Source organism: Geotrypetes seraphini, chromosome 10 (assembly GCF_902459505.1).
Source record: "Geotrypetes seraphini chromosome 10, aGeoSer1.1, whole genome shotgun sequence".
Lineage (NCBI taxonomy): Eukaryota > Metazoa > Chordata > Amphibia > Gymnophiona > Dermophiidae > Geotrypetes > Geotrypetes seraphini.
This window is the reverse complement of record NC_047093.1, coordinates 57077986-57105494: the sequence shown is the minus strand read 5'-3', so window position 1 is coordinate 57105494 and position 27509 is coordinate 57077986. Positions and strand designations below refer to the sequence as shown.

The following is a 27509-nucleotide window of genomic DNA, read 5'->3' as shown; positions in this document are numbered from 1 at the left end:
TCCCATTAGGAGTCGCCTCCTAGGAAAAGGATTTAGGTGTCATCACTGAGGATACACTGAAACCCTCAGCTTAGTGTGTAGTGGCAACTAAGAAAGTAAATAGCCATTGTTTATCTGGTTCCAGGGCAACTGTAAGGAGTAAAGTTGCTGGTGTTGCCATTTCCCTGTCTGACTGTTCCAAGATTGTCGAAATGTCCAATAACTTTTGGTCCTTTGGTAATTCCTGTGATTTTGGGTGTTGTCCTTCTTCCCTTCGTATAGGCAAATAGTAGACCTGGGTAAAGGGCGGCAGCAATTCTTCTGACATTCCCACTATTTCTACCATATATCGTTTCAACATATCTCGCAGAGGTATTGTTGCCACTCTGGGAAAATTAATTAATCTGAGATTATTATTGCGAGAAATATTGTCCAGTGCTTCCAATTTCCTTCTCAAATTTATATTATCTCTCATTAATGTTTCTGTGAAGCTGTTTGGTGACTATATTTGAGTTTTTTAATTCTTGCATATCAGTCTGTAAACTTGTAATATGTATTTCATGGGTATTTAATTTTTGTTTGACTTGGCACAATTGAGGCTTGATAGATTTTGCCAGATCCGCCACTAGATCCCAAATTGCTTCTAGGGTTATTTCTTGGTGCTTATCTATAGTGGTATATTTTTCAGGCACAATTTTACTCAATTCAACTGACCTCTCCTCTTGTAGGTGTCCCTCCTGAATGCTGTAATCCCTCTTGTTGATAACAACCTAAGGCTGGAGAAGCTGCTCATGCTGGTAAAGATTTAAAGACGGGGGAAGGGAGGACATGAACATAAGAACATAATATTGCCGCTGCTGGGTCAGATCAGTGGTCCATCGTGCCCAGCAGTCCGCTCACCCAGCAGCCCTTAGGTCAAAGACCAGTGTCCTGAGTCTAGCCTTACCTGCGTACGTTCTGATCTAGCAGGAACTTGTCTAACTTTGTCTTGAATCCCTGGAGGGTGTTTTCCCCTATAATTGCCTCTGGAAGAGGGTTCCAGTTTTCCACCACTCTCTGGGTGAAGAAGAACTTCCTTACGTTTGTACGGAATTTATCCCCTTTTAACTTTAGAGAGTGCCCTCTCATTCTCCCTACCTTTGAGAGGGTGAACAACCTGTCTTTATCTACTAAGTCTATTCTCTTCATTATCTTGAATGTTTCGATCATGTCCCCTCTCAGTCTCTTCTTTTCAAGGGAGAAGAGGCCCAGTTTCTCTATCTCACTGTACAACAACTCCTCCAGCCCCTTAACCATTTTAGTCGCTCTTCTCTGGACCCTTTCAAGTAGTACTGTGTCCTTCAAGTACGGTGACAAGTGCTAGACGCAGTATTCCAGGTGGGGGGCATACCATGGCCCGTTACAGTGGCATGATAACCTTCTCCGATCTGTTTGTGATCCCCTTCTTAATCATTCCTAGCATTCTGTTTGCCCTTTTCCCTGCTGCTGCGCATTGCGCAGACGGCTTCATCGACTCAACCAGTACTCCCAAGTCTCTTTCCTTACACTTATCCACGTTAAACCTCATTTGCCATGTTGCAGCCCATTTCTCGAGTGTTTTTTTGTCACGTTGCAAGTCTTCGCAATCCTCCTGTGTCTTCACTACTCTGAATAACTTCATATCGTCTGCAAATTTAATCACTTCACTCGTCGTACCAATTTCCAAGTCGTTTATAAATATGTTGAAGAGCACAGATCCAAGCACCGAACCCTGCAGCACTCCACTCATGACGTTTTTCCTGTCCGAGTATTGTCCATTTACCCCCCACTCTCTGTTTCCTATCCGCCAGCTAGTTTTTAATCCACGTGAGTAGTTCACCCTCGATTCCATGGCTCGCAATTTTTCGAAGTAGTCATTTATGCGGAACCTTGTTGAACGCCTTCTAAAAACCCAGATATACAATGTCGACCGGGTCACCCTTGTCTATCTGCCTGTTTACTCCCTCAAAGAAGTGCAGCAAGTTCGTCAAGCAAGATCTTCTTTTGCTGAAGCCATGCTGGCTGGTCCTCATCAGATTGTGTCCGTCAAGGTGATCAATGATGCGGTCCTTTATCACCTGTTCTACCATCTTTCCTGGTACCGAGGTCAGACTCACCGGTCTGTAGTTTCCTGGATCTCCCCTCAAACCTTTCTTGAAGATCAGCGTAACATTCATCATTTTCCAGTCTTCCGGAATCCTTCCTGATTTGATCGACAGATTTGCTATTAGTTGAAGCAGTTCAGCTATAACCCCTTTCAGTTCCTTGATTACCCTCGGATGGATGCCATCCAGTCCTGGGGATTTATCGTTTTTAAGCCTATCAATCTGCCTTCATACCACTTCTAGACTGACCGTCAACCCTGTCAGTTTCCCATCTTCATTTCCTGCGTATAGCCTGTCGGCTTCCGGTATGTTGTGTATATCCTCTTCGGTAAATACAGATGCAAAAAAATGTGTTCAGTTTGTCTGCAATGGCTTTGTCCTCCTTTAGTACTCCCTTTATTCCATGGTCATCCAACGGCCCCACTGCTTCCTTCGCGGATCGTTTCCCCTTAATATATCGAAAGAACGGCTTGAAGTTTTTTGCCTCCTTGGCTATTTTTTCCTTGTAGTCTTTTTTGGCCCCTCTTACCGCCTTATAGCACCTGCTTTGATGTTGTTTGTGCTTTTTCCAGTTTTCGTCCGTTTTTGACCTTTTCCATTCCTTAAATGAAATCTTCTTGTCTCTGATCACTTCCTTCATCGCTACAGTGAGCCACGCTGGTTCCTTGTTCTTTTTCCTCTTGGATCCCTTGTTGATACGCAGTATATATAGATTTTGCGCCTCGGTGACTGTGTTCTTAAAAAGGGGCCATGCTTCCTCTAGCATTTCTACAGTGCTTATTCTTTTCTTAATCTTCTTCCCCACCATGAGTCTCATCCCTTCGTAATTCCCTTTTTGGAAGTTCAGTGCTGTGGTTGTTGTTCTGCATCGATGTTTTGCCCCCGTGTCCAGGTTAAAATGGATCATATTATGATCACTGCTTCCCTGCATCCCTTCTACACCTTGCGCCGGTCCTCAAAGTCCATTTAGAATTAAGTCCAGAATTGCATTTCCTCTCATATTTTCCTTGACAAACTTGTTCCAGGAAGCAATCGTCTACAGTATCCAGGAACTTGGTCTCCCTACTGCAGCCGGAGGTGCCTAGGTTCCAGTCTATCCCCGAATAATTGAAGTCACCCATGATAACTGCGTTGCCTCCCTTGCAGTTGCGTTTAATCTCGTCCATCATTTCTCCATCAATTTCGTCAGACTGCCCTGGGGGCCGATCTTCATTTCCGTTCCATTTGTTCATGGAATTATGACCATAGAAAGGTTATCTTTTTGTGCCATATCTTCCAATTCCCCCATCTTATTCCTTAGGCTCTTTGTGTTCATGTACATACACTTGAGTTTGCGGCCTGTTACTTTCTTGCATTTCCTTCCCTTTTGTTTCCTTTTCGATCCGTCAGTATGGCGTGGGGCTGCTACAAGTTCAAGTTTTTATTAAAATTTGATGTGCACGCATTGTCAAATATTTCAAAGCGTATTACAAATTTTAAAATGGGGGAAAAAACACCATGTTAGATTAATACATACAAAATTCAAAAGGAGAGGGGGGATGAACTACAATAATTAAAGGGAAAAAAGAACATATATGGGTAACACATCGGGGGGGGGGGGCAAAAAAGTGAAAAGAAATGATAAAGGAAGGAAGATAAAAATTAAGTCCTGCAAATGAGGACTGATTAGAAATTGGGTGCCTCCTACCCTCACTACGCCATTTATGTTTTATGCTTATATAGAAACATAGAAGCATAAAACATGATGGCAGATAAAGGCCAAATGACCCATCTAGTCTGCCCATCTGCAGTAACCATTATCTCTTTCTCTCTCCGAGAGATCCCACGTGCCTATCACAGGCCCTTTTGAATTCAGACACAGTCTCTGTCTCCACCACCTCTTCTGGGAGACTGTTCCATGCATCTACCACCCTTTCTGTAAAAAAATACGTATTTCCTTAGATTACTCCTGAGTATCACTAATTTACAGAAAAAGAAGACTGGTAGATGACTATTTACATAGAACAGAAAACTTGCTTTCCCATTGTAATATATATTTTTAACTCAAGGCAATTAAATGGAAAAGCAAGGTGGGGCAGCTGGACTGTTTTGCATTTAGTCTCAAGAACAGACTGGCGCAGTTATCTGCAAGAACATAAGAGTTGCCAACAGACCAAAGGTCGATTAAGCCCAGTATCCTGTTTCTAACAGCAGACAATGCAGGTCAGAAGTACATGGCAAGATCCCAAAAAAGTAAAACAAATTTTGTGCTGCTTTTTCTAGGAATAAGAATTGAATTTACCCAAGTCAGCTTAATAATTGCTTATGGACTTTTCTTTTAGGAAAGTATCCAGACCTTTTTAAACCCTGCTAGCTAACTGCTTTCATCATATTTTCTGGCAACAAATTCAAGAGCCCTAGCCACTTCAGCCTTTCCTCATAGGGAAGTAGCCCCATCCTTTTTAATTTTCATTGCCCTTCTCTGTACCTTTTCTAATTCAGCTATATCTTTTTTAAGATACAGCAACCAGAACTGCACACAGTATTTGAGGTGGGGCCACATCACGGAGTGATCTTTGGATTAGATTCACAGAGCAAACCGATCGTGTACTGATCAGTTTGCGACCCCTTAGCAACCTCGGCCTGATTCACTTACCTGTCTTCCCACCATCCTCTGATCCGCGCATGCAAATGAGGGCAACGGCACGCAAAGTAGGCAGGGACGCGATTCACTAAACAAAATCCTGCAAAACCGACTGGGCTGGCCGATCAAAAAAAAGCGACTGCTGAGGACTAGTTGCTGAAGCCCTTTGCGACTGCCCTGCCTTCTGCAGCCCTGCTCTCTGCCCTGTCATCCCCGATCTCCTGCTGCCCCGAATGTGTCTGCCTGCCTGCCCCGAACACACACCCATCTCCAGGCAATCCAGGCTACCCCTGTAACTGTATGGGCTGGCCAAGCCACGGGCTGCAGCCCCCGCTCGTCTATATCCTTCTGCTGGGCATGGGGAAGCCATGGGGAAGGAAAATATATGGATCCCCCCCTCCAAACGTGCCTGCATGCCCCAAACTCTCTCACCCTTCCCCGCACTGCAAGCCCATGGTTTTAACCCGCGGGCTTAAGCGGGTTAAAATCACGGGCTCCCAAAAGTCCCTCGATCACCAGCCCTGAGGTCCAGCAATCAGGTTCCCTGGCTGCGCTCAGTATAAAAAAATTAAAAAAAATAGAAAAAAAAAAACCAACTCCAACAGCCCAGAGGTCCCACGCATGCTCAGACCATCTATAGATGGTCTGCGCATGCGAGAGGATTGCTATAGCACAATCCATGCCTGCAGATGGGGGCGTTCCTCTGATCGCCCTCATCTGTATGTTAGAGTTTCCTGAATTAGTCGGACCTGCCCGGATTGGTCCTGATCGAGCAGGTTAGTGAATCCTGGCCTTTGTTTTCCATTCCTTTCCTGATAATTCCTACCATTCAGGGGTCCTTTTACTAATGCATGCTAATTGATTTAGCGCATGCTAAATGCTAAGGTGCCCATAGAATATAATGGGCGTGCTAGCATTTAGCGCGTGCTAATCTTTAGCGCACGCTATATTAGTTAGTGCATCTTGGTAAAAGGATCCCTCTAGTTGCTTTCTTAGCCACTGCTGCACACTGAACTGCTTTTGATTGCCATCTTGTTCACAACAAATGAAAGAGCTGGTACCCATAAAATCTTCACATTAGAATTGCCATACCGGGTCATTATAAAAAAGGTCCATCAAGCCCAATTTCTAATTCTGGCCAATCCTAGTCACAAGAAGCTAGCAGAATATCCCAAAAAGCAAGATTCTGTGCTACTTAATTCCAGGGATAAGCAGTGGCTTTCCTCTGGACTTTACCTCCAAGAATTTGTCCAAACCTTTTAAAAACACTGCTGTGACTACATTGTCTGACAACTGGTTCAAGAGCTTAACGAATTCACTGAGTGAAAAAATATCTTCAATTTGTTTTAACTGTGCTACTATGTAACTTCATGAAGTGTCCCCCCCCCCTACTTTTTTTGCTTTTGAAAAGAGTACACAATTGATTTGCATTTATCCATTTTACTCCACTAAGGATTTTGTAGGTCCCTATCAAATCTTCCCTCAGCTGTCTATTCTCCAAGCTGAAGAGCTCTAACTTCTTTATCCTTTCCTGATAATCATTCATCATCAAAATAATTTTGGTCATCCTTCTTTGTATCTTTTCTAATTCTGCTATATCTTTTTTTTTTTTTTAAGAGGTATGATTTCAACATAGAGTTATACAGAAGCATTACTGAATTGAAATTGCACATTACAGGGATTTCACATAAGAACATAAGAATTGCCGCTGCTGGGTCAGACCAGTGGTCCATCATGCCCAGCAGTCCGCTCACGCAGCGGCCCTCTGGTCAAAGACCAGCACCCTAACCGAGACTAACCCTAACAGCGCACGTTCTTGTTCAGCAGGAACTTGTCTAACTTTGTCTTGAATCCCTGGAGGGTGTTTTCCCCTATAACTGCCTCCGGAAGAGCGTTCCAGCTTTCTACCACTCTCTGGGTGAAGAAGAACTTCCTTACGTTTGTACGGAATCTATCCCCTTTCAACTTTAGAGAGTGCCCTCTCGTTCTCCCTACCTAGCTTACAAAGTACTCACAAAAATCAAGCAGGATTCAAGTGCCAAGGTGGCACCTTTTCTCATATTGCATGAACTAGTAAAATAAGCTAAGCTCACTGCATGAAGTTTAAAAAATCTAGTTCTGGGATTAAAGGTCATTACTCTCTCACATTCACCTGCTTCTAATAAAAACAGAAGGAGACAGCATTGCCACTGAATAGCACTACCGACTGAAAGCCAATACAAAATTTAAAATCAGTTTAAAACCAGCCATAGTACTCACAAAATCCCAAGGTGTAAATTTTCCTCTTCTCCCTGTAACAACAATTTAAATTATCTCCTCCTTCCAAGAAAGGGATTAAAGGAGTCAAGATCTTTAGTCAATCTCTAATTTTTAAGTTCTCTCAACTTTGGAATGATCTTCCATTTCTTTTAAGGAGTTCTGGCTCATTTCAATTTTTCCGTAAATCTTTAAAAAACTACTTTATTTGCTAAACACTTTGAAAATTAATCTTCCGAAACCTAGTCTTATTCTTTATGGTTTTTATTTGGTAAGTTAACTATTGTAAACCGAGTCAAGCTTTCTTGGAATGATGTTTCGGTATTTAAAGCCAAGCCTTAGATTAGATTAGATTAGATTAGATTAGATTATTTACTGTAAAACTAATTTGAAGCATATTGAAAAACTCTTTAGGATCACAAATCAGAAGAAAATACTAATTGACATAAAAAAACAACAGTAAATATTATCAATAAGTGTATTGTTATGGACATTTATAAACATAATTGATGTAAAAATTCATAATTAAGACAACACATAAATATATCATAAAAAATACTTTAAGCATGATAAGTAGTAAACATCACCTAAAAACAGTATCATAAGAAGACTCCTCCTGAAGAAGCTATTGATGCGAAACTCAGGACTGAGTTGAGGAGTACACAAAAATTACTAATTAGCACATTTGCACCAATGCACGGATTGCACATATTTATTTATTTATATCACACTGGCAAAGGAAAAGAAAAAATGTAAAAAGACTGCGGAGCCACAGCTTTGATCATCCACATTGATCAAGATAAGTGCCATTTTCTATTGAATTTATTTTTTTTTTTTTTGGGGGGGGGGAATAATATATGCATAACAAGAGAGAGAACATATGAGCACAGGTTGGATGACTGGATAATTTTAAGATCATATTAATTAAGGACCCATAAGTGCGATGATGGTCCTGGAATAACCTTGCTATGGCTCCCATTGCAGGAGATTCAAGACTGAGCACTTATTATTATGAATTATTAATAATTAATTTTAAAAACATTTTAGCACTTAACTCGAACAATATAATGATTTAACTTTGTTGAATTAACAGAAATTAAAAAGCTGGTAAATGTAATTAAACAATTAAAAAAACAGTCGTCATAAAAAGACAAATCAAATCCAAGTAAATCCATGAGTGTAACAGTATCAAATTTAAATATGAAACATTGTTCTACCTGGTAGAGTATATTTTCAATGTCACCTCCTCTCCAAGAATGCCTTACAGTTTGCAATACAACGAATCTTAATTGCTCAAACTGATGACCTTCCTCTAACATATGAGCAACCATGGGTGTTTCAGATCATTTTCTTTTTATGGCAGTTTTATGTACTATAATGTGTTTGTTTAATGTTCTTATTTTCTCAGTGATCAGTTAAGGATGCAAAAGCTGGACACTACAGCAGTGGCGTACCTAGCATATGTGAAACCTGGACCCCATCATTTTTTGACCCCCCCTCCTCCCCCATCTGTATGAAAAACATGATTTTTAGTAACAATCCACACATCACACAAGAGTGTACCTAGGAAAAGGCAGCATCTTACATACTGCAGTGAGCAGTACGTCAATACACCCATTGTAAAACTAAACAAGCCAGACTAGTACAGGTCAATCCTGCACAGTCAGTCCTAACAGAAAAATAATGTTACACTGCCTAGATGCAATGGGGCTCTCGGGAAGAATCTGGAACTGGTTTCAGGGTTTTCTGACAAAAAGATCATACCAAGTGGTTTGTGATGGGAAATACTCTAGTTCCTGGAAAAACCCTTTGGGAGTACCTCAGGGTTCACCAAAATTATATACAGGATGAGAAAGAACATATATTCATTTCAAAAAATACCCTTCTCAAATGTCATTTCAATTTTCTTAGTCCAAGTTATCCAGAGGTGTAAGTCCACTATGAATAGCTCCTGAACTTAAATCCTTTTTAGTTACTATCAAAGGGGCTGAGCCTTAGATCCCCGTGTGTTGTATGTGTTTTACAATCACACTAGAAAGGGAATTAACCTTACTGGCTCATGCTCCCCTCCTGTTGTTAATAAAAAATACTTATAGTTCTTAAACTTATTAATAATAATAATAATAATAATAACAGTTTATATACCGCAGGACCGTGAAGTTCTATGCGGTTTACAATGATTAAAAGGTATTACAAATTGAGTGGAATAAACAAAGTTCAGAGTTAGTGAATAACAGTTCTAAAGATCATTTGTTGAGGTCAGTTACCTAAGTACTTCAGGAACAGATCTGTTTTTAGGCATTTCCTGAATTCCCTATAAGTAGTAGGCACGAGCAGTTGTTCCAGATCTTTAGCCCATAGTGCTGCTTGATGTGAGAAAAGATGTTGGTGATGACTTTTAAATTTACAACCTTTAACCGGCGGAAAGACAAAGTTAGGGTGTGAGCTTCTCCTATGTCTGTTGGTTGCAAAAGAGAAAAGGTCTGTTATATATTTAGGGGCTAAGCCATAAAGTATCTTGAAGCAAAAACAACTAAACTTGAACTTCACACGTGCCTCCATCGGCAGCCAGTGTAGAAGTCGAAAGGAAGGTGTTACATGATCAAACTTCCGCAGTCCACAAAGTAGCCTAACCGCTGCATTTTGTATCAGTTGCAATCACCGCATATTCTTCTGGGAGAGTCCCAAGTAGGCGATGTTACAATAATCAAGTTAACTCAGTATAAGTGATTGTACCAGGATTCTAAATGATGGGACATCAAAATAAGCTTTAATGGACCGAAGCTTCCAGAGGGTAAGAAAGATCTTTCTAATCAAGGAGTCAACCTGGTCTTTCATGGTCAGACTCTGGTCCAGTGTTACTCCCAATACCTTCATAGTGGGTTGAATGGGATAACTAAGGTTATTGATGCACACTGATGCTTTAGTATTAAGTGGGTGTGGCGATGCTATAAAAAATTTTGTTTTCTCTGAGTTTAGCTTCAGTTTGAATTCATTCATCCATTGCTCCATTCGATTTAGAACTTCTGCTGCTTTGGGGGTGATTTCTGAGAAAGATATAGTAAATGGGATAATTATCGTGAAGTCATCAGCATAGCTGAATAGTTTTATCCCCAGCTGGGACAATTGTGCACCCAATGAGGACATGTAAACATTGAAGAGCAGAGGGGATAATGGTGACCCCTGTGGCATGCCAGATGAATTGCTCCATATATCAGAGAGATCGTAATTAAAACGGACTTGGTAGGTGAGGGATATAAGGAAACCTCAAAACCAGTTTAATACCTCTCCTCTGATTCCAATTGCATCTAGGCATTGTAACAGTTTCCCATGGTCCACCAAGTCAAAGGCAGAGCTCATGTCGTTTTGCATGATCAGGGCATTGAGGCTTTTGCTAAACAAGTAGCGCAGGTTATCCAGGATAGCAGCAATGACTGTCTCTGTGCTAAACAGAGGTCTAAAACCAGATTGAGTTTCATGCAAAAAAGAGAACTGGTCAAGATATTCCATCAGTTGGGTGTGTACCAATCCTTCCATGATTTTTACAATGAATGGGATGGATGCTACTGGTCTATAGTTGGTTACTGATGGTGATTCTTTGCGGGTTTTTGGAATTGGGGTTATTATGATGTGGCCATTATTAGTAAGGAATTTTCCATTGGTTAGGTTATTGGTTAGGTAATTCAATAGAGATAGTTTAAAGTCTAATGGAGCTGCTTTCATAATTTCAGGGGGGGGGCAATGAGTCCAGGACACAGTATGATTTAGAGTATTTGTTATATAACTTGATGTAGTTATTCCATTCTAAGTTGTGGAAGGAACTCCAAATCATGTTTGCTGGTATTTCATTTCCATGTATATCAATTGATTGATGTTCGTGTGTGACAATTGTCGAGTAGTTATTTCTTAGGTTTTTAATTTTTGAATCGAAATGTTGTGCTAGATCATTTGCTGAGGGTAGCTTGATATTCTGCATGGGTTGAGTGTGGCATGTGGTGTTAAACAGTTCTTTTGTATTAGCTCCTTTTGAGCTAGTGTCTGATGAGTTAATTTTGGATGAGTAAAATGTTTTACGTTTTTCTTTTATCTGTTGTTTGTAGCGTTTTATGTTGGATCTCCAGTTGTTTCGGTCTGACAGTTTTCCCGTTTTTTTCCAGATTCTTTCTAATCATCTTACTGATTTTTTCATTGTTAGGAGTTCGATGTCAAGCCATTTGTTGTATTTATTTGAGCAGCTTTTACTCTTTTGTTTAGGGGCAATTTTATCTAAAATGGATGTGCTAGTTTTCATCCAGTAATCATAGAAATCAACTCCTTCTTCTATCTTCGCTTGTAGATCATATTGTGACCAATATTCCTCTGGATTGATATGGCCCCTTGTAAGGTGTTCTCTTTTTGTCCTGGAAGAGTCTTAGATTTTAGCTGAGTCCAGGTTAGGTTGAAATAATAAGTGAAATGGTCAGACCAGATATCTTGACACCAGGTACCGTCCAAAAGAGAGTGTGTCTATTATCTCTTTTGTGGACATCGCTACTATATCTAGATGAAGGCCTTTTTCATGTGTTTGTGTGGGTAAAGGGAGATTGTAATTGAGTAGAGATAGAAAATTTTTAAAGTCTTTTGCTTCTGGATTATCCACTTCATCTACATGTAGTGATTGAGTTATGTAGGACAAATTTGCAAAAGTCCTCTTTAGCTTTTGACCAGTTTTTTGGCGGAATATAGAATAATATACAAGAAAGGGAATCTTCTAGTTCTTTATTGCTAATTTTACAGGCTAATATTTCTAAATGATTGGTTATTTTGGAATCCAATAATTCTACTACAAATCCTTCCTTAGAAACAATTGCTAATCCTCCCCCTCTTCTTTCAACACGATTTAGCATGTGAATTTTAAAATTATCTGGTAGGAGATCATTTATTATTGGATCATCTTCAGTTAGTAGCCACATTTCCATTAGGAAAAGACAGGCTATTTGCTTGGTGATGATCCAATCTTTAATTAAAAATGCTTTATTCCTGACAGATCTGGTGTTAAGGTATGCACAGAGAATGGAAGTGGATGTGATAGGTTTGGTAAATGTAGTGGTTTGGTAAATGTAGTGGTTCTGATGGGTTTTATTTCCCTTATCCTTTTTTTTTTTAGGGTACGTTGATGTCTACCGTTGCTTGAGATTACATTAATATGGTTTGCTCTGTCTTCCTGTTGGTTAATTATAAACCTGAAGGGTAGGTCAGGATAATGGGTTGAGTGTAGTTGTGGATTTATAGTTCTTAAAACAGGTACTTACCTCAAGACTCCCCATTATCACCCACTTTATTCAATATCTACATCTCGTCCTTAGGACATTTATTACAAAAGTTAAATCTAAAATACTATATATATGCCGATGACATTTCTATTTTAATTCCTATGAATAACATAATCAATGAAATTTTGGAGCACATTTCTTACATTATGACTGAAATTGAACAATGGACAATCAATTTTAAATTGAAATTAAATACAGAAAAGACAAAAGTGTTCTTAGCAAGTCCAAATGATAAAATTACTAAAACATTGCTACACCTAAATGATCATGATTATCCAATTTCTAAAACTACAAAAATATTAGGAGTCACATTAGACACCCATTTATCCATGGTTGAACACACGAACTTAGGGCTCCTTTTACAAAGCTGCGCTAGGGCCTTAACATGCAGAATAGCACGCACTAGCTGCTACCGCCTCCTTTTAAGCAGGCAGTAGATTTCCGGCTAACACACGCTATAGCGTGCGCTAATCCGGTACATGCGATAATACCGCTAGTGTGGCTTTGTAAAAGGAGCCCTTAGTGATGAAGAAGTGCTGTTTTGTACTATGAAAATTAAAGACTATTAAAAAATATTTTGACCCATTATCTTTTAGATTATTGGTAAAGTCATTGGTCCTATCTATATTGGACTACTGTAATATCATCTATTTGGGTGTACCTAAAAAAACTGTGGAAAAACTAAGAATAGTACAGAATACGGCTGTCCGTTTAATATTTGGACTGAAGAAAAGCGATCCTGTTAGTCCCTACTATAGACTACTGCATTGGTTATCAATGGAGGCACAAATAATGTTTAAGTTCCTTTGTATTTGTTTTAAACTGGTTTGGGAAATAGCCCCTACCTATCTCTTACCTTATTTTGTGCTATACAGTCCTATTAAGATAACCAGAAATTGTAACTTATTTGCCTACCCAAGGATCACTGGTTGTAAATATAAATCATTTTTGGATAGAACATTCATGTTTCAAGCAAGTAAACAGCAGTCTTGGTTAGGCAACTACATCAATGGAGCTAGGTTGACCTATGGCGCTTTTTAGAAAGAAATTAAGACTGCATTTTTGATAGATATATTTCCTAAATAGAAGTCATATTAAATTTAATAACTTTATATTGACTATCCTTGAGAAATACGTTGTACTTTTACTATTTGTATTTTGTAAATTGCTGATTGTCCAGTTCTCTTCAGTGTAAACTGCCTAGAAATCGTATGATTGTGGCGGTATAGAAGAATAAAGTTATGTTATGTTATAATCACAAATTAACCCTTCCCCCTTTTACAAAACTGTAGTGTGTTTTTTTACCAACGGTGGTAACAGCTCAGATGCTCATAGAATTCTGAGCATCAGAGCTATTACCACCATGGCCAACGCTAAAAAACGCTCTACAGTTCTGTAAATGGGGAAATAAAATAGAAATACATAGACAAAGGTTAAACTGAAGAACCAAGAAGCTGGACTCTGCATACAATGCAACACCACAGAAACAGCGATGCACCTCCCCTAAAGCAAAACAAATAAATAAATAAATAATTTTTTTTTCTACCTTGTCTTCTCTGGTTTCTGCTTTCCTCAACTTCTTGTCACGCTCTTCCTTTCATCCACTGTCTACCCTCTCTCTGCCCCTTCTATTCCCCTTCCAGAAACTTTATGCCTCCCCCTTCCATCTCTCCCTTCACCCCCATTGGTCTGGCATCCATCTTCTTCCCTTCCCTCCTCCAATGGTCTGGCATCTCTCTCCTCTCCTCTTCTTCCCTCTCCCACACCCCCATGGTCTGGCATTTCACTCTCTCCTCTCCCTTCCCCCCACTTCCATCAGCATCTGCCCCCTTTCTTTCCCTCCAACCCAATTCCATGCAGTATCCTTCCCCCTTATGTCTCTTTCCCCTTTCCCTGCACACCTATTCCATCAGCATCTGCCCCCTTTCTCTCCCTCCATCACCCTTCCATACCACCCTGACCCCCCTTTCTCACCCTTTACCACACTTCCATACCACCCTGACCCCCTTTCTCTCCCTTCACCACCTTTCCATTCCATCCTGACCCCCTTTTTCTCCTTCCACCACCCTGCTATGCTCCTTTCTCTCTCCATCCAAATAAACAAGGTCCCACAATGACTGCTTCTGCTCCAGAAGAGGTAAGTGACGTTGGGGGGGGGGGGGGGGGGCTGGCAGACGCAGGGAGTTGTGGCAAGGTCCCGCGATAACTGCAGCTGCTGGTTCACACCCCTCCAACATCACTTATCTTTTCCGGAGCAGAGGCGGTAGACGCAGTTATTGCGGGACCTTTCTGCACTTCAGCGCGGCTGACGACTTTGCTCCGGAATAAGTACGGAAGCCGCACTGAGGTGCCATTTAGAGCAGCACAGGAGGTTCCATACCCGGCCGACTGTGCACCTCCTTGGAGCGTGCACCCGGGGTGGACCTCCCCCCCCTCATTGGTATGCCACTGCACTACAGAAACAAGACAGAAAGATAATTGACTCATTTGAGCTTTGGTGCTGGAGAAGGATTTTAGGCATGCTGTGGACAAACAAATCGGCTATGTCACTTGAAGCCCAAATGATGAAGTTACGACTGTCTTATTTTGGTCACCCCAACAGAAGATAGAGATCATTGGAGAAGGACATCATATTTGGGAAGATCGAAAGAACCAGACAAAGAGGGAGACCTACAATCAGATGACTGGACACACTGAACACAACCATGGGAATGACCCTGGAGGACCTTTCTGAACTAGCACAAAACTGATTTCTTTTTAGATCCGCAATTCATCAAGTTGCTAGGACTCGAGCATGAGTCAATGGCACCTAACAACAATGTTCTTTGTTTTGCCAATGTAGATTAAACCATAGGGGCATGTTGCTGCATACACTACATGATCTGTTTTACAGTTTGAATAATGGTGTAATTCATATTTTACATTCATTTTTGGGTGTATATAAAATTTTGATTGAGAACTAACAATACAAACAGAACAGTTCATTTCCTAATCTTGTGGCGTAACCTCGGGGGGGAGGTTACTCCCACAGCTCAGTCAAGGCCACCAATGCTGGTGCACCTCTCGCCTGAGACCCCAATGTCCCCGCTTCACCACTAACTGTCCCCACCCTTGTGGAGGGCACATGTGAAGAAGCAGATGAAGAAGAAGGCGATGACAAAGTGCCCTTACCCTTCCGTTTCGGCTTCGCCCGTTTACCACCACCAGGCGCCATATTACCCCTTGTAGATGCTTCCAGAACTCCAGCCTGCTGATCCATGGTGCCATCTGCAGCAGTCGCCCGCTCCGATGTAGTCTCCTGAGTAACACCAGCAACAGCCTCGACCATCCTTTGCTGCACCATCACTCCAGGAGGTCCTCCCTGCAGTGCTCGCTCCCAATCCTGCCTCCGCGCTGCTGCTGCCGCTACAGTCTCCACACCAGCTTCTGGGACCTGAAGAGAAAAATCAGACAAAGAAACAACTGAAAATCCCCAAACTCCACTTACCCCATCAGCTCTCCCCAGGCCCGGCCTGATTGCCAGGCCCCTCCCTGCACTGAGCCCCAGGGAGGCGAAGGGCCAGGGGAGGAGCAACTAAGCATCCAGGGGGGGATCCCCCCACATAGGCCCCCAGGGATTCATGCCCCAGGAGGGGGCAGCACTCATCTGACCCGCGGACCGCCCTGCACCAATGTCTCCTGCAGTACCCCTGCTGCCCCCCTCAACACCACAAACCTCTGTCCACCCAGCAGTACCAGCTCCATCCCAGACCTCGAATCCTACTCCTCCCTATCCAACCTGTACAGGCTGACCCAGTGCTCTCCCAGCACACCTCCCTGAGCTGCGGCCTGCAAGCACATGAGGACACCGAATGCCTACTCTTCCCCTCCCCTGCAGCACCGGAATCAGCGCTGCAGGCCCCGCACTACCTCCTTGAGCTCTGCCTCCTACCTCTCTGAGGCCCGCCCCCATCATCACCAAGGCTGACAGAGCAGCTGATTTAGAATGGCATGCTGACAGCCCAATCTCTTCATTCTGCCCGACTCCCACCTGCTCATTCTTGCTGAGTCACCGGCTAGTAAGGAGATCTTGGCCTGCTCAGTTCCTCCATCTTCGACCCTGGATGCCATCTCGCGCTGCTCACCTGATAAAAGCCACCTTGGAGGACCCAGGAAGATGCCGGATCCTCTGAGGTCCCGGCTTTATAAACTCTGCCCGGCCGTTACCCCACGTACCACCTACCAGGAGGCTGCTCAGTAGCGGGAAAAACCAGCTGACTGCTAAGCTGCCTCTTCTCCCTACACCTGCTCACCCCCGCTGAGAGCTCGTCCCAATGGGAGACAACACGGGCTCTCCATCCTCGTGTTACTGTTGTGGCAAGGGAAATTACCCCAAACAATGTCTTTTCTTGTCAATCTAGGTAAAGAAGGTGCTAATATATCTTTTAAGTTGTTATATTTCTTATAGGCAACCATAAGTTCTTTTGTTTCAAAATTATATTACATTAGTGACTTTTATTCTTGCGGTTCAAAGCGGATTACATAAGAGGTTATCTGGACATTTCCAGAAGTGTTACAGAATAGAGCAGGTTGCTTCGGGGGATTGAAATGCTTCCTGCAGTGTTAGTTTGTCTTAATGGATTTCTTGAATAGCAGGGTTTTTATTTCTTTTCTGAAAGTTTTGTAGTCTGGTGTCGTGATCAGTAGGTTGGAGATTTAGTGGTCGTTTCACTGCCTGTGTGGCCAGTAGGCCATTGTACATTTTTTTTGCATATGACGCCTCTGATTGGAGGGTGTGTGAATGGTGTCTGGGTTCTCCTTTGTCTGGTTGTGGTAGTTTGGATTAGGCAGTTGTTCAAGTAGGCTGGGCTGTCTCCATTTATGGTTTTAAATAGTAGAAATGTGGAATAACTTGAATAATTGGCCAGTATTTTCTAAGAATTTGTATTATGTCATGTGAAAAATGATCAAAATTTAAGGGACATACAATTTTATCTCCCTGTGCACCCTAGCATCCTTCTAGCTTTTACCATCACCTTTTTGGCCATCTTAAGATCATCACATACTATCACTCCCAAGTCCCCCTCTTATTTCATGCACAAAAGTTCTTCGTATATAAACTTTAAAAGACATCTAAAAGCACATTTTTTTCAATTGGCTTTTTCAAATTGAAGAAACGAGTTTGGGATTGCTATCTGTATCTATGTAGTTATTAATTTTTTAAGAATATTTTCAGTTTGTATTAATTAGTTAATTTTTATTATTGATATTTGATTGTTATAGAATTTTAAGTATTTTTTTTTTAAAGTGTTCTTTTTTCTTTCTTTTCTATTCTTGAATGGAGTTCTTTTCTAAATTGTTTTGAAATATATATATTGTAAACCGCTTGGATCCTTATTTGGCTATTATGCGGTACATAAAGGGCTCCTTTTATCAAGGTGAGCTAGCGGGGTTAGCGCATTGGACATTTAATCATAGAAACATAGAAGATGACGGCAGAAAAGGGCTTAAGCCCATCAAGTCTGCCCACTCTGCTTACCCACCCCCTGTCTATGTCCTAATGACCCAATTTCCTTATCTTGACCCTCGTAGGGATCCCACATGGGTATCCCATTTATTCTTAAAGTCTGGCACACTGTCTGCCTCGATCATCTGCACTGGAAGCTTGTTCCAATGATCAACCACTCTCTCTGTGCTAACCCTTGCGGCAAGCCAAAAAACTAACGCCTCGTCAATGGGGCGTTAGCGACTAGCACGGCAGGCGGTTTAATGCGCGGTATTCTGCATGTTAAACCTCTACCGTGCCTTGATAAAAGGACCCCAAAGTTTTTAATGACATAAACCCCCCTAAACTGTACTGTTCCCTTGGGTTTTTGCAGCCCAAATGCATGATCTTACATTTCTTAGTATTAAATCTTAGCTGCCAAATTTCAGACCAGTATTCAAGTTTTGATAGGTCCTTCCTCATGTTATTCACACCATCAGAAGTGTCTATTCTATTGTAGATTTTGGTATCTGCAAAGAGGCATAACTTACCTGACAACAAATCAGAAATATCTCTTAAAAAAATGTTAAAAAGAACAGGCCCTTGAGGTACACCACTGGTAACATCCCTTTCCTCAGAGATATTTCCATTGACCACTACCCAGTCTCACTGAACCACAACACTCTCTTCTTAACTCTTATATAAAAAGTCTCTTCAGAGGTGATTGAATCTATGATTCCACATATAAAAACTTCCCAGGAGCAAGAGCAAATCTTTTTATCAACAAACCTTACAGGGCAAGGTACCTTACCCAAAGCTGCAATTAGACACTCCACTATAACATTTCTCTGAATGCCCATATACTGATTTATACATAGTTTTGTACATCTCAACAATCCCTTCAGTACAAATGATACTAAACAATTATCAAACAAAACCACGGGTGATCATGTGTAACTCTTAATAAAACTTTAGTAACCAGTACAGGTACAAGATCTTTTATCCAAAATCCTTTTATCCTGCAGTCCGAACTTCTCTTTATCTCTCTCGCTTTCCTTCACCTTGCCGATCTTTATTAAACAGCTAAATTTTCCTTTTCAGAAGGGCCCCGACATGTCAGCCATTCTCACAAACTGCCGGTGGCTGCCCTGAAGCTTTCCTTCTGCGGCAATCTGCCCTGTCAGAAACAGGAAGTTGTGGCACAGGGAAAACTTTGGGGCAGCCGTCAGCAGCTTGTGAGAATGGCTGCCATGTCGGGGTCCCTCTGAAAAGGAATATTTTGGCTACCGGGGCGGGGAGAAGCGATCTGCCCTGGGTGCTCCAAGGCCTGGCATCATGAACTTCTTTGGGCAGCAGCAGTATTTACAATTTGCTGCTGTTGAAGCTTCGGGCCTTCCTCTCTGCCGGGTCCTGCCTACTTCCTGTTTCCGCAAAGGCAGGACCCAACAGAGAGGAAAGCCCGAAGCCGGCAACTGCAGTGAATTGTGAATGCTGCTGCTGCCTGAAGAAGTTCATGACGCCAGGCCTTGGAGCACCCACTTAGGGGCTGCACTGCCGACCGGAGAAGGGGTTTCAGAAGGAGGAAAGGGAGCAGAGGGGGGAGAGAATTGCTGTATCCAACTGGAGGGAGAGAGAGGGAGAAGGAAGATGAGGGAGGGAGAGAAAGGAAGGAATGAAAGAAGATGCCAGGGCATGGAGGGAAGGAGGGAGGAAAAGATGCCAGGCCATGGAGGGAAGAAAGGAAGGGGAAAGGAAGGAGGAGATGTCAGAGCATGGAGGGGTAGGGAGAGATGAAAGAAAAGGAAAGGAGAGAGATGCCAGGGAATCAGTGAAGGGAAGGAGACAGAGATGCCAGACCATGGGGTGGGAAGGAAAGAAAGAAAGAAAGAAGAGAAAGATACCAGAACATAGGGGAGGGGGTGGTGTAAGAGAGAGAAAAATGGAGAGGTGGCAGAGCTGAAATGAATTATGTACAAAGGAGAAAAGGGGCACAGGGTAGACAGTTTATGGAAGGAGCATAGAAAGAGGGAAGATACCATATAGAACTGGGAGAGGGTGGACAGTGGATGGAAGGGGCAGAGAGAGAGAGAGGGCAGAGGCTGGATAAAAGGGCCAGATGCTGCATGGAAGAGAGAGAGAGAGAGAACAGATGCTGCTAGAAAGAAGAGAGTGAAGGCAAGATGATTAAAGCAGAAACAACAAAAGGTAGAAAAAAGACTTTTTTGTTGCTTTAGAATAAAATAGTATTGTAGTTGTATTGATAAAACTTTTATAAACAGAAAACAAGGTAATATTTTTATTATACATTTTTTTACTAACTTTCAGAGACCAAAACCCTCTTTCTCAGGTCAGGACATTATAATGTAAAAGCAGTATACTATACTGACCTGAAGGAGGCTATGGCCTCTGAAAGTTAATTGAAAAATGAATTAGTCCAATTAAATGTTATATTGTTATTTTCAATTTTTGCTTTATTTCTATTTGTTAATTTGTAAAGTGGTGATTGTCAGTTTTTTCATATTTACATCAGCTATATTTATATTTTGCAGAGTATTAGGGGGCTATATGTCACTGTTTCTGTGGTGTTTCACTGTATGCAGTTTGGCTTCTTGACAGTTCAGTTTAGTCTTTATATACATTTTGCTATTTTTAGTTTGTGATTACTTATTCCATACTGGGTGAGGTACAAACTCTATCGCAAAGATAGGTCAGACCAGAAAGGAGGTGGAATAGCCCTATATATAAATGATAACATACACTCGACCAGAATGGACACAGCGGCGACGACCGACAAACTGGAATCGCTATGGGTTAAAATGCCAAGAAGGAATGGGCCCGAGATAAAGATGGGCCTGTACTATCGTCCACCTGGGCAAACTGAAGAAATCAATGAAGAAATGGAAGAGGAACTGAGGCGGGAATGCAAAAACGGAAACACCACTATTATGGGAGACTTCAACTATCCCGGGATAGACTGGAGTCTTGGAAACTCAAAATGCACTAGGGAAACCAGATTCCTGGAGGCAATACAGGACTGCTTCATGGAGCAGCTCATCAGAGAACCGACGAGAGGGAATGCCACTCTGGACCTAATCCTCAATGGGCTAAGAGGACCTGCAAAGGAAGTGGAAGTAGTGGGGCCGTTCTGAAACAGTGATCACAATATGATCCAGTTCAAAGTCGAAGTAGGAATATTGAAGGGGAAAAGAACCACAGCGATAGCTTTTAACTTCAAGAAGGGAAACTACGAAGCGATGAGAGTAATGGTAAGAAAGAAACTACTCAAAGAAATCACAGACTGTGGAGCAAGCCTGGTCTTTTATTTAAGGACACAGTGAGTGCAGCGCAAAATCTGTATATCCCCAGATTTAGAAAAAGATGCAAAAAGGCCCGAACAAAAGACCCGGCATGGAAAATTAAAGAAGTGAAGAAAGCGATAGGAGATAAGAAAAAATCATTCCAGATGTGGAAAAAAGACTAAACCGGGGATAACTGGAAAGAGCACAGGAAACTTCAAAAAGAATGTCACCATGTGGTTAGAAGAGCAAAAAGAAAATATGAAGAGAGGCTAGCCAGGGAAGCGCAAAATTTCAAACCGTTCTTCAGATATGTTAAAGGGAAGCAGCCGGCAAGGGAGGAGGTGGGACCGCTGGATGAAGGAGATAGGAAGGAAGTGGTGAAGGAGGAAAAGGAAGTGGCGGATAGACTAAACATGTTCTTTTTGAGAGGACATATCCATCGTGCCGGAACCTGAAAAAATCTTTAAAGGAGATCAAGCAGAAATATTAACATCCATGCAGGTGAGCCTCGAAGACGTGCTCAAGTAGATAGATAGATTAAAACCTGACAAATCTCCGGGCCCGGATGAAATCCACCCTAGGGTATTGAAAGAGCTAAAAGAGGAAATAGCAGAATTGCTATAGCAGGTTTGTAATCTGACCCTGAAAACAGGGGTGATCCCGAAGGACTGGAAGATAGCAAATGTTACACCCATCTTTAAAAAAGGATCGAGATGAGACCCGGGGAACTACAGACCAGTAAGTCTGACTTCGGTTCCGGGGAAGATGGCGGAAGCGCTAATAAAAGACAGCATCGATGAGCATCTAGAAAGGAATAAACTCATGAAAACAAGCCAACATGGATTCTGCAAGGGAAGATCGTGCCTAACGAACTTATTGCACTTCTTCAAAGGAATAAACAAGCAAATGGATGAAGGGACCCCCATAGACATCGTATACTTGGATTTCCATAAAGCCTTCGACAAGGTACCCCATGAACGCCTACTTAGGAAACTAAAGAACCATGGGGTGGAAAGGGATGTACATAGATGGATCAAAAATTGGTTGGCGGGTAGGAAGCAAAGGGTAGGTGTGAAGGGCCACTACTCGGACTGGAGAAAAGTCATGAGTGGTGTTCCGCAGTGGTCGGTACTCGGACTGCTGCTGTTCAATGTATTCATAAATGACATAGAAACAGGGCTGAAGTGCGAAGTTATAAAATTTGCTGACGACACAAAACTTTTTAGTGGGGTTAGGAATAAAGAGGACTGTGAAGATCTACAAAGGGGCCTGAACAAACTAAGAGAGTGGGCAAATAAATGGCAGATGAGGTTTAATGTAGAGAAATGTAAAGTCTTGAATGTAGGAAACAGAAATCCGATGTACAGCTATACGATAGGAGGGCTGGTAATGGGTGAAAGTAGCCTAGATAAGGACTTAGGAGTACTAGTAGACAAAACAATGAAGCCATTGGCACAGTGTGCAGTGGCCTCTAGGAAGGCGAACAGAATGCTAGGTATTATCAAGAAAGGTATCACAACCAGCACGAAAGACGTTATACTGCTGTTGTATCAGGCAATGGAGTACTGGGTCCAATATTGCTCGCCGTACCTTAAGAAGGATATGGTGATACTCGAGAGGGTTCAAAGGAGAGCAACGCGACTGATAAAGGATATGGAAAGCCTTTCATATGCTGAAAGACTGGAGAAACTGGGCCTTTTCTCCCTGGAGAAGCGAAGGCTTAGAGGGGACATGATAGAGACTTACAAGATCATGAAGGGCATGGAGAAAGTAGAAAGGGACAGATTTTTCAAACTTTTAAAAACTACAAGAATGAGAGGGCATTCGGAAAAATTAAGAGGGGACAGATTCAGAACCAATGCTAGGAAGTTCTTCTTCACTCAAAGGGTGGTGGACATCTGGAATGCGCTTCCAGAGGACGTGATACGACAAAGTACGCTACTGGGTTTCAAGAAGGGACTGGATGATTTCCTGAAGGAAAAGGGAATTGAAGGGTACAGATAAAAGATTACTATGCAGGTCCTGGACCTGATGGGCCGCTGCGTGGGCGGACTGCTGGGCGTGATGGGCCTCTGGTCTGACCCAGCAGAAGCACTGCTTATGTTCTTATGAGGGTGTATCTGTGTTCTGTGTGTATGAAACACATGGTTTTCTATTAGTATTCTGTGTGTATGAAACACATGGTTTTCTATAGCTTTATGCATCGAGCATGGTTCTTGGGAGCACCTTGAATAAACCTGATTTGAATCTTTTTGTCTACCGATCTTCTTTTGTTCCACATTGGATTCTTTAGTGGACTGCTTGCCTTGTTGTTTTGTTACAATTTAACATACATGGAGTAGAACGTACTAGAGGAGTTACGGATTTGGTTGTTTATACATACATATGGGTTACAGTTGGTCGACATAAAGCGAGGTAGTTGGAAGGCGTTGCAAACTTGGTTATTAATATTTTGGATAGTATTACTGCTTTACAATATATTTGAACACTTTTATATATGTATGGAAAGGGTTCAGTTAAAGTCCTGGGTAAGTAGGTGGGAAGGGAAGGAAGGGGGATTTGTTCAGAGATGCATAGAAGAAAAACTGCATTGGTATGCTAATCTTTGTTTATTTTGAATTTAAAAAATACAAATGGAAATAAAGAAGAAAATAAGAAAATAGATAAATGGGGGTGGGGTATGGGCGGGGCAGGGGGGCTCAGTGTACTTGTATGCCTAGGGGCCCTCGAAGAATTAATCCTGTCCTGGTACTGATATACCATGATGAGCTTCTTCAATATCTCAACTTTCTGTGCTACTGACAGACATAAACACTTCTTTATCTGCTTCTCACTGCCACCCTGAGTGGAATAGAAACATAGAAACATAGAAATAGACGGCAGATAAGGGCCCACGGCCCATCTAGTCTGCCCACCTTAATGTCCCTCCCCTACCTTTGCCCTGTGAAGAGATCCCATGTGCCGATCCCATTTGGCCTTAAAATCAGGCACACTGCTGGCCTCAATCACCTGTAGTGGAAGACTATTCCAGCGATCAACCACTCTTTCAGTGAAAAAGAATTTCCTGGTGTCACCTCGTAGTTTCCCGCCCCTGATTTTCAATGGATGCCCTCTTGTTGTCGTGGGACCCTTAAAAAAGAAGATATCTTCCTCCGCCTCGATGCGGCCCGTAAGATACTTGAACGTCTCGATCATGTCCCCCCTCTCTCTGCGCTCCTCGAGCGAGTATAGCTGTAATTTGTCAAGCCGTTTTTCGTATGGTAGATCCTTGAGTCCCGAGACCATCCGGGTGGCCATTCTTTGCACCGACTCCAGTCTCAGCACATCCTTGCGATAATGCGGCCTCCAGAATTGCACACAGTATTCCAGGTGGGGCCTCACCATGGATCTATACAATGGCATAATGACTTCCGCCTTACGACTGACGAAACCCCTTCGTATGCAGCCCATGATTTGTCTTGCCTTGGACAAAGCCTGCTCCATTTGATTGGCAGACTTCATGTTCTCACTGACGATTACCCCCAAGTCTTGTTCTGCTACCGTTTTTGCTAGGATCTCGCCATTAAGGGTATAAGACTTGCATGGATTCTGGCTGCCCAGGTGCATAACTTTGCATTTTTTGGCATTGAAGTTGAGTTGCCATGTCCTAGACCATCGCTCCAGTAGGAGTAGGTCGTGCATCATGTTGTCGGGCACTGAATCTTCGTCTGTTGTGCATTTGCCCACTAAATTACTCAGTTTGGCGTCATCGGCGAATAATGTTATTTTACCTCGAAGCCCTTCTACCAAGTCTCTTATAAAGATGTTGAATAGGATTGGGCCCAAGACTGAGCCCTGTGGTACTCCACTAATCACCTCCGTCATTTCGGAGGGGGTGCCTTTCACCACCACCCTTTGGAGCCTACCTCCAAGCCAGCTCCCAACCCATTTCGTCAATGTGTTACCTAATCCTATAGAACTCATCTTGCTCAGTAACCTGCGGTGTGGTACGCTATCGAATGCTTTGCTAAAGTCCAGGTACACGATGTCCAGGGACTCCCCAATATCCAGCTTCCCCGTTACCCAGTCAAAGAAGCTGATCAGGTTGGATTGGCAGGATCTCCCCTTAGTAAATCCATGTTGTCGGGGATCCCGTAGATTCTCTTCATCCAGGATCTTATCTAATTGGTGTTTGATTAGAGTTTCCATTAGTTTGCTCACTATCGATGTTAGACTCACTGGTCTGTAGTTTGCTGTCTCCATCTTTGAGCCTTTCTTGTGGAGTGGAATGACGTTAGCCGTCCTCCAGTCCAACGGGACGCTGCCTGTACAAGGAATCTCCAGCTCTTTGCCATTTTTCCAGCCATTTGACTTGAATTGCACAGAATCAGGAGAAGTACGCTTGTGTTTGTTTCAACATGTGTCATATTGGGGAAATTGATGGCTTCTGGGTGTGATTGTATGTGATGATCTTAAGGTGGCCAAACAGGTTGAAAAGGTAACGGCGAAAGCTAGAAGGATGTTAGGCTGCATAAGGAGAGATATGGCCAGTAGGAAAAAGGAGGTATTGATGCCTCTGTATAAGACTCTGATGAAACCTCATTTAGAATACTGTGTACAATTCTGGAGATCGCACCTTCAAAAAGATATGAAAAGGATGGCATCAGTCCAGAGGAAGGCTACTAAAATGGTGTGTGGTCTTCGTCTTAATGATCTCAATCTGTATGGGAAGATATTATAGAGATGTTTAAATACAATCAGCAAAAAAATTGTTATTAGCCTAGTGGTGGAGATATTCCATGAAAGTACATTTATAATAGGTTGAGAAAAAGCCTCAACTTATCAACAATATATGGACGGCATCCCAATGAGTTCTTAAGCCAGTCCTGCTCTGTATCATAGGCAAAAAAACTCCACACGTTTCAAAATGTAACTTTTCAAAATGGGACCAAAGCCACCACTGTGCACAGGGAGCCAGAAAAAGAACAAAACAGTTCACTTATCTTCTGACGATGGCAACAACAGCAGCGAATAGATCTTCCTGCTATAGTACTTCTCATGCTGAAAAAAGATAAGGAACTAGATGTCACTAACAAGGCTCTTGTTTCACCGAACAATAGCTGCGTCAGGGCAATCACATTCTCTCCTGCTCCGTCCACACCCGGCTCAGAATGGCGCTGGAATTTATACTTCCGGGTTCATAGGGGTCACTGTCAAAAAACTTTATTTACTGGAACAAATGATCTCACCATCAGTAGAAGGCACACCATTCTACTTTCTGATTAATTCCATTAGGCCAGATAGTTTTCAAAAAGAAAATAGACCGCTGTTCACTTTGATATAACAATCTTTTCACATCCCCACGACAAGCTGTAAGGGGAATATGATGTAACTAGTGTTTAAGCCCGTTACATTAACAGGTGCTAGAATATATGCCTGTCTTTCTTTCTTTATGTCTTTCTCCCTGCTCCTGTCTCTTTCTTCCTTTCTTTCTGTCTCTCTCCCTCCTGCTATTTTTCTCTCTCTCTCCCTGGCACCCTTTGTCTGTCTGTCTCTCTGGTCCCCTGTCTGTCTTTATTTCTGTCAGTCTCTCTCCCTGGCCTCCTTTGTCTGTCTGTATTTCTTTCTGTCTCTCTCCCCCCCCCACACACACACTTTCCTTTGCAGAAGCAGCAGCGGTATTTCCCTTCCCCTCCAGGTCCCTGCTGAAGCAGTAGCAGCATTTTCCCCCACCCCCATTCCCTTCTCTCCCCCCCCCACTTTCCTTTGCAGAAGCAGCAGTGATATTTCCCTTCCCCTCCAGATCCCTGTGAAGTAGTAGCAGCATTTTCCCCCACCCCCCATTCCCTTCTCTCCCCCCCACACTTTCCTTTGCAGAAGCAGCAGCGGTATTTCCCTTCCCCTCCAGGTCCCTGCTGAAGCAGTAGCAGCATTTTCCCCCACCCCCCATTCCCTTCTCTTACCGTGAGCTGTCCTGCTCCGTTCGGCCCCTCCCCCTTCCCTTCCCGCGGGCTGGCCTGCAAGTTTCAAAGTACCAGTGGCTCTTCTCATGATCCCCGTGGTGGCTGATCCTCCTGTAAAGAGCAGCCTGCGATGGTGTCCAGCTTTAGCGAACCTCGCAGGCCGCTCTCCAACTCGGTAGCACGTTCCCTCTGACGCGATCCCGTGCGTCAGAGGGAACGTGCTACCGAGGGTGGAGAGCGGCCTGCGAGGTTCGCTAAAGCCGGACACCATCGCAGGCTGTTCTTTAGAGGAGGATCAGCAGCAGCGGTGGCGGCGGCGGCAGCGAGTTAGGGCAGGAGGTGTGTTCCCTGCTGAGGATGCGGGCAGGGAGAGAGCTTGCCTGGCTTCCATGGTGAGTGAGGAGGAGGAGGGGAGTGGCCAAAATGTTCCCTGCCACCGGATTGGCGGCCACGGATCAGAAATCACAGCGGCAGGGATCACGAAATTTCAAGAGTGCATGCATGCTCTAGG

At 42.8% G+C, this 27509-nt stretch overlaps 1 protein-coding gene across 2 annotated transcripts in view; it reads right to left on the bottom strand.

Moving 5' to 3' along the window:
* Positions 1 to 27509, bottom strand: part of LOC117367845 (sulfotransferase 1 family member D1-like) — a 79240-nt gene that overhangs the window by 39276 nt on the left and 12455 nt on the right. For both annotated transcript variants that reach the window (XM_033960865.1, XM_033960864.1), the window contains exon 2: positions 15465 to 15726. In XM_033960865.1, the coding sequence (XP_033816756.1) occupies positions 15465 to 15726 (262 nt within the window). The remainder of the gene's footprint in view (positions 1 to 15464; positions 15727 to 27509) is intronic.